This window comes from Cynara cardunculus (genome assembly GCF_001531365.2).
Source record: "Cynara cardunculus var. scolymus isolate 2C chromosome LG 12, CcrdV1, whole genome shotgun sequence".
Classification (NCBI taxonomy): Eukaryota; Viridiplantae; Streptophyta; class Magnoliopsida; order Asterales; family Asteraceae; genus Cynara; species Cynara cardunculus.
The window spans coordinates 5704265-5711383 of NC_037539.1; the positions used below are offsets into that span (position 1 = coordinate 5704265).

At 39.4% G+C, this 7119-nt stretch overlaps 1 protein-coding gene across 2 annotated transcripts; it reads left to right on the forward strand.

Moving 5' to 3' along the window:
• Positions 1 to 236: 236 nt before the first annotated feature.
• On the forward strand, positions 237 to 5782 carry LOC112522409 (craniofacial development protein 1). Of its 2 annotated transcripts, none has more exons than XM_025131507.1 (4): positions 237 to 569; positions 3296 to 3435; positions 3507 to 3692; positions 5003 to 5780. In XM_025131507.1, exons 1-4 carry the CDS (start codon positions 446 to 448, stop codon positions 5363 to 5365), a joined length of 813 nt encoding a protein of 270 aa, XP_024987275.1. In that variant the 5' UTR covers positions 237 to 445; the 3' UTR covers positions 5366 to 5780. The 2 variants fall into 2 exon arrangements, with proteins under 2 accessions (XP_024987275.1, XP_024987276.1); XM_025131508.1 differs by having other exon boundaries at positions 508 to 569; positions 3301 to 3435; positions 5003 to 5782.
• Positions 5783 to 7119: the final 1337 nt, after the last annotated feature.

Genomic DNA, 7119 nt, shown 5'->3' on the forward strand with positions numbered 1-7119 from the left:
CAAACCACATGAAAATCGAAATCTACTCCTTTCTTTTAATAATTCGAAATTGTAATCTTAACAAGAGTAAACTACAGTTTTGGTCCCTGTGCTTTGTCAATTATAACGATTTTTGTCCTTACAGTTTTATATTATAAATTAACCCTCATAATTTATAAAAACCTTCGGATTTGATCCCTCACTCTATCGATCGTTATCTTTTAGCCGTAAAATGAGGTGTAGGTAGCCAAAGGCCGTTTCAGGTTTTGTCGTCCTTCGACAGATTAGCGCCCTACCCATCGTCCTCAGTCCTCACTGATCGCTGCTCTCAAGCCCTCCGCTTCTCAGCATCCACGATTGGATTTTCTCCGGCGACTTTTCAAAAATATTCTCCGAAATACTCCGATTGGTGTCTGACGACCACTACCTGCTTCTGGATCAAATTTCCCTTCAAAATTCTCTAAAAATGAATGAAGAAGGGAAGGGTAAGGCCGTCGCTTTTTCTGGAGATCAACAGCCGCAGACTACCACCGATGTTCCTCAACTGATGCCGCCGCTCGTCACGAACGCCAATCTTCAAACCCTTCCAGGTATGTACTTTAAGTATGATTAGTAGCATTTAGTTGCCATAATCTTTAGGGCCTGGAATAGCTTCAGTCCCCTGTCATCATATGCGATAGCTTAATAATGTACCCGATAAATATTATAAATCCGTACCACTTCCATTCTGAAGCAAAAACAGAAGGTTCTGAAAGCAGTGAGTTAGGTAAATACTCCATTCGCTTGTGTGTGTAGATTTATTCTCACATGTGATGATTCTCTTGTTGTTCGCTTGAAGAGTTCTATATAATAACTGTTCCAACTTCCAAGCCATTTATCTCAAAAGATTCCAATTCTTAATCGGATACATATTCCTACATCAGATCAGTGGTCGTGTGCATACAGTGTTTAGCAAAATGATTTGGTTTTTTTGTTGCACTTGCCGTGCATCTATTTATGGTTTATGAATGATTGGGAAGATTTGCTTTAATTGGGGACACTCGTGTAAGAAACACGGTCTGGTAAAAGTCAGTTAATACCAAGAATTTTATAATACTTAATTCAATGATTATTTGCAAATTGAAGGGGTAGGATGTTTAACTCCTAGGTAACCAATTAAGCAGCCTTAAATAACTCAAGTGGTGCTGTGGATGCGTAACTCCTAGGCTGTCACATAAGCTGCCCTAAATCAGAGACTTTTAAAACACTGAGTAGGATATATGACTTGCAAGTTACGAATTTGTGGTGGTATCTTAACTGAACAGCATATTAGGCATTTTAGGGGATTGCATAGACTCGATGAATAAGCACAGATTTCTGCCCATGTTTCGTCAGAGTAGCTCTATGATAAGAGGTAGTTTGTTTAAGTGTAAATAGCAATTCAAGAATCAGCAATTCTTACCACTCAATAGCTGGGGAGGAAACTCAATACATAGCTCTGACCATCATGCCATACTTTAAGTTTGAAATGTCTATTCTGTAGGTAAGGTTGTCAAGCCAGCAAGTCTATCTGAAGGGTCTTAAACCCTAAAATATTTACCACCCACCAAGAGCAAAGTCAAACCATTGTATTTTTTTCTCTTATATTTCTCTGTTTTCAAGTCTATCTCTGTTTCTGAATCTGCCGAATGAATATCAACAGCAGAACCTTGAGGATATTCATACGATCATATCAGAAGAAGACTTCTCAATGAAGGAGAAAAAGTGAATGGTGGAGGAGGAGTAGAGGCGATGGCGGGCATTCTCTGTCTCTCTCTCTCTCTCTCTCCCCTCTCCCTCTCCCTCTCCCTCTCAGTAATATGTGGCAATGTTTCTAGCTCTTGTCACTCTTCTTATCTTCCTCTCTTCCCAATTCATGTATGGCAGATTTGGGTTAACATTGTGGGATCTGACACACACCCTCCCATTCAATTCACCTATTTGAGAAGTGTAGAATTCTTTGTTTACTTCACTTGTCTCAAAAGAGTGAAGTACAAAGGCTATATATACACAAAGAATATGAGAAGAAAAGGAAAGGATTCCTCAGATATTCACAGCAGCAAATTACAAGGAGAGATTACCCATAATCTTCAATTCCTATTTTACAATGATATCGAGTATCTTACCCCGCAGGCTGGAGCATAGATGTTAATCATGCACAGCTTGTTACAAATAAAAGAGATTCACAAACCAGGTAATGCTTTGGTAAAGACATCAACAAGTTGTCTTCTTGTTCGAACAAAGGGAGTTGAGATGATTCCATCTTCTAGCTTTTCACGAGTGAAATGGCAGTCAACCTCGATGTTTTTTGTTCTTTCATGAAACACGGGATTGTTTGCAATGTGGATAGCCGCCTTATTATCACAATATAGGTTCATTGGTTTAGATTGAGCAAACCCAATTTCACCTAGCAGATTACGCAACCATATCAGCTCGCAAGTGGTTTGGGCCATAGCCCTGTATTCAGATTCAACACTTGACCGGGAAACGACATTTTGTTTCTTGCTTTTCCATGAAACTAGATCCCTCCAACCAATACACAGTAGCCTGTCGTAGACTGTCTAGTAGTAGGACCCCCATTATAGTCGGCATCTGTGAACCTTCTATGGCATGATGATCGTGATTTTGATAAAGGATACCAAGACTAGGAGCACCCTTAGGTACTTCGAGTATATGCCTAACAGCGTCCCGATGTGGAGTTCTCGAATATGAAATAAACTGACTTACTACACTCACTGGAAAAGCGATGTTAGGTAGTTTAGCTTTCCCACGGTTCTTCTGTACTTTTCTGGATCCTCAAGTAGATCTCCATCGTCCGCTTTCAATTTCATATTTGGAATTATTGGGCCTTACAAGGTTTTGTTTCAATCATACCAGAGTCATTTTATATATCCAAACAATATTTCCGTTGAGACAAACATATCCCTTTCCGAGTACGAGATACTTCAACTCCCAAGAAGTATTTTAAAGGACCTAGGTCCTTTGTTTGAAACCGAGATGCAAGGAAATCTTTTAGCTTCTTGATCTCAGTCTCATCACTCCCGGTAATCACAATGTTCATTAACGTATACCACTAGTAGAATATATCCGGAAGATGACGAAGTAAAGAACACAAAATGATCATAAGAGGTCATCCGTAAGCCAAACTCAGTCACTACAACATGAATAATTTATAGGGTCTAGGCTAGTCTTCAATCTAACATTTTTTTGCTGTCTGTTTTTGCATGATGTCTTTTTCATATGCTTCCATGTCTGTTCAAGTGAGTTGATTTGGTTAAAATTTGTTCCGTGATTCCAGAAAAGAATGCTAGAGTTGATGCTGTATGGCAGCAGATGAAAAAGGGAATTTCCACAGAGAAGCTGAATTCCATTATTAAGAAGTCTACCTCAAATTTAAAAGGAACTTCATCTAAGCCTTCTTCAAAATCATCTTCTTCTGTAAGTGTTCCTATACATTATTTGTATTGAAACATCTCAACTTAACATATTCACTTATTCATCTTTATTAGAGTTGGATGACAGTTCTTGGGCTTGGACCAAAGAAGAGTTTACCTGTCCAATCCATACCAAGTTTAAAGCCAGATGATAGAAGAGACAGTGTTGGTGAAGAGGCTTTAAAGGTTGCAGCTGCTGCCCTTTCTGCTGTCAAGGAAGCAGCATCCATGGCTGCTGTTTCAGGAAGGGGGAAAATTGAGGTAAATTCATTGTATGACATTCAGTTGCTTTTGCAACTTCTTGTTTTTATCTTTGTGGGGGCTTTATCCAAACTCGTAGGAGTGTCATACTCTTCTGTATTCCTTTCTTCGTCTTGACTGAAATCTATATCACATCGTTTCACTTCAGAGATGCGCTTTGCTCATTAATTTGTTGTTATAGTTGTATGTCCTGGCATTTGGACACAAAAATGTGTTCTATATGGTAAATTTGTACACATTTTTTCTTAATTCTTTCAGGGAGGTTCAATGTCGTGCATATTGGCAACAGGGTTGAACAGTAAAAAGTGAAAAATGTCACACCTTAGGCTTATAGTGCAAGAAGTCATATCATACTGTCTGTCATACCTATTAAGAACAATTCTCTAATCATCATCTCACAGAAGTCCACAAGTGTTATATATGAGTTTTTTTTCCTTGAGGAGGTTAATTCTTGAGCTTGAAGGTTACATGCTGTATTAGTGTTACCTTATATGCTTAACCCCCTCTGCACCATGATTGATGTGTTCTTCTTCACCAGTTGGGTCTTGACATAATCCCCACATGTAAAAGCAAAATAGGGATGAAAATATGGAAGAAATGGATACATGAATTCATGATTTGAACAAATCATAGTTGTTTGCCTGGTGTTTCTTTCTTCTCTTCATTAATTCGTCAGTCTTCTCCATCACTATGAAATTTGTTTGCATGGCATTTCTTTCTTCTTTCTTCTTTCTTCTTTCTTCTTTCTTCTTTCTTCTTTCTTCTTTCTTCTCAGAGATGATCATTATTTTTCTCTCTTCTTTTGTAATAATGTTTAGCACTTTTGTTTGTGATTTTGTCTAAATGTTCTAGACATTGATAGTCTGCTTGTTACCACTCGATGAGTTCCCCAAGTTTTTTTTATTAATCTACTTCTGGATTGACAGTGTCATAGGGACGAAAGTCGGCCTTAGTTCCGACAGTGCCGAGTGGAAGGGCCCATGCTCTAGGACAATCAAGTTTTCCATTGAATTGTAGGACCCTCTTATATTCTATGGCATTCTTGAGTCTTGTAAAAGATTCCTTAATCTATCATTTCTAGGAGGGGTTAAACTGCCTATAAAAGAGGGATACCTCCTGATTTTGCATCCATCGAGTTTGCAGGAATAACATGTAGCAATATAGTTCCAAGTCCTCCACTCTTGTTTTGCGAGTGTTCTCCATGGTTATCTAGGTTCTCTTTTGTAAAGCTATTTTTAGCTCATTTTGCATTCATGTGTTGAGTTAGGTAATTGAGCTGTGATCTAGATGATGAGCTATGATTTTTGCAGGTGAGAGAAGTGAGGGACTTTGCAGGGGAATCCATTGAAGTAAAGAAGCTAGTTGATGCCAATATGAAAGAAGCATCCGAAAAAGAAAAAGGCGCAGGAGGGGGTAGTGCAGTTGATGCGATTCTTGAGCAAATTAGGAAAAAACCAAAACTAAGTGTCCTTGATAAGACGAAGAAGGACTGGGGGGAGTTTAAGGAAGAAAACCGGTTGGATGAGGAGCTGGAAACTTACAAGAAGAGTGGAAATCAGTATCTAGATAAAGTTTCCTTCTTGCAGCGTGCAGATTATCGTGAATTTGAGAGGGAGAGAGATGCACGCCTAGCTGTGCAGGCAAAGAGGAAGTCCGATATGCGAGAAGACTGACTGATAAATACCAAACGTTATTCTAAATCTTTTTCATTTTGCTGTTGGGATTGAAGGGATCTGGTAGCTCGGCTCTGGCTTTGGCTTCTGAAACAGAGGACTTATCCGGCTGGCGCTATAAAATGTTTTATAGTTCCATTTATGTTTCTAGAGAGGTTAAAACAAAGCAGATATTGTTTGACATATTTCCAACCACCCATCAGCCTTGGAAGAGCAAGAAAATGTTTCCTCTGCGCTTTGTTCTTGTCTTTTTGGTTTCATATTTGTGTAGCATGCTGTTTTATCTATCTAGCAGGTCAGGGATGATTGGAATAATTGCTAAAGACGGCCTATGAAGGTTGCATTGTGGCGGTTAATGTAAGGGAAGACGGGCTGGTCCTAACAAGACAACAGACCATTAGGTAAATCAAATCTACGATAACTTGTAACTCATGCAATATATATTGTAGCTTTTGCTGAATTTGGCGTCTTCATATTTGTTGAAACTATTGACCAGTCCCAGTACAATTGCCACTATCTGCTCACTTGCATCCAAGATCTTTGTGTACTGTCAAAAAGAGGTGGTATTTTTTTTTAAAGTATATAATATTTATATAAATCAAATACTCATGCATAGTCCCCACTTTTGGTAAGGTTTTAACCCTTAGACCTCTAGAGAGACTAGGATTAACCAATAACCCGGATATTGTTGGGCCAATGACCCTTTGGTAAAAGAACAGGTGGTATTACTAGCTTTATACCGTCATCGCTGTCGGATACAACCCCATTCTCCTCTCCTCCATGAATATCTCTTCGCTTACCAGCAAATTATGGACAGCTGCCATTTCTTGATATCAAGTTCATCAAGAGTCTTGGCTTGCCATTTCCAGGTCATAATGCTTGCTGTTCCTGGTTAACTCCAACCGTAAATGGATATAGTTATCAGAAGAAAAACTGGGACCACCCTTCTTGAAACAACCAGCTGTTTACCTGTCTCGATGTGCTTCTCATTGATTCTGGTGGCCGGAACAGGTGTCCGCAGCTTCTTTCTCTGCCTTCCTTCTCTATTCAAACCTCCTTTCTCCTTGACGTTTTACCAAGAATGTTCGATGTTCTTGGACTCATGAAGGTGAGGTACGATACAAGATAGGTAAATCAAATGGTGGCAGGCAATGTCCCAGGATCAACTTTTGGTTGATTTCGAAATACTTTTTTCGTTTTTTGGTTGATTTCAAGGAGTCAGCATCATCCGAGTGTGGAATTGATCTCATATCAGTTGTTGATTATAGATATCTGCAGTGGTTCGTGTCAATTGATGTCTCTTGTTTCATTCGGGAGGCAACAACTAACACTAACCAATGCAGATGTCTTTAGGCAATCAATATGAGGATTGGTTCCAAATTGCCGTTTTTATCATTGTACTTTTGATGGATCCTTTGCTACATTTTCTGCAAATATCTTACCTTCCATGTTTCAGGAGAAGATGAAATAACGGGTACGGGTTCAAATAGGTTCAAATGCATATCAAATCTGTATCTGTCACCGTAACCACCATCTCCGCTGGACCAACAATCACGACCACCATCTCCGCTAGACCATCAATCATGATAACCATCGTAACCACTGCCTCCCCCATCCACCAAACCCACAGTCATGTCCATAACCATCTTCAGCATCGGCGTCCCCGTAGTTTTTGCCGATCGGTTGCACTTTTAAGATGGATCACAGGAACGCAAAGTTGTCCGATGTGTTTTTAACTGAATTCCACCGTTTCA

Excerpts from the sequence above, each read along its gene's own strand:
- LOC112522409 (XM_025131507.1), top strand. The coding sequence starts at position 446 with ATGAATGAAGAAGGGAAGGGTAAGGCCGTCGCTTTTTCTGGAGATCAA. Across the intron at positions 3,436-3,506 it reads CTTCAAAATCATCTTCTTCT|AGTTGGATGACAGTTCTTGG; the intron begins GTAAGTGTTCCT and ends CATCTTTATTAG. Across the intron at positions 3,693-5,002 it reads CAGGAAGGGGGAAAATTGAG|GTGAGAGAAGTGAGGGACTT; the intron begins GTAAATTCATTG and ends TGATTTTTGCAG.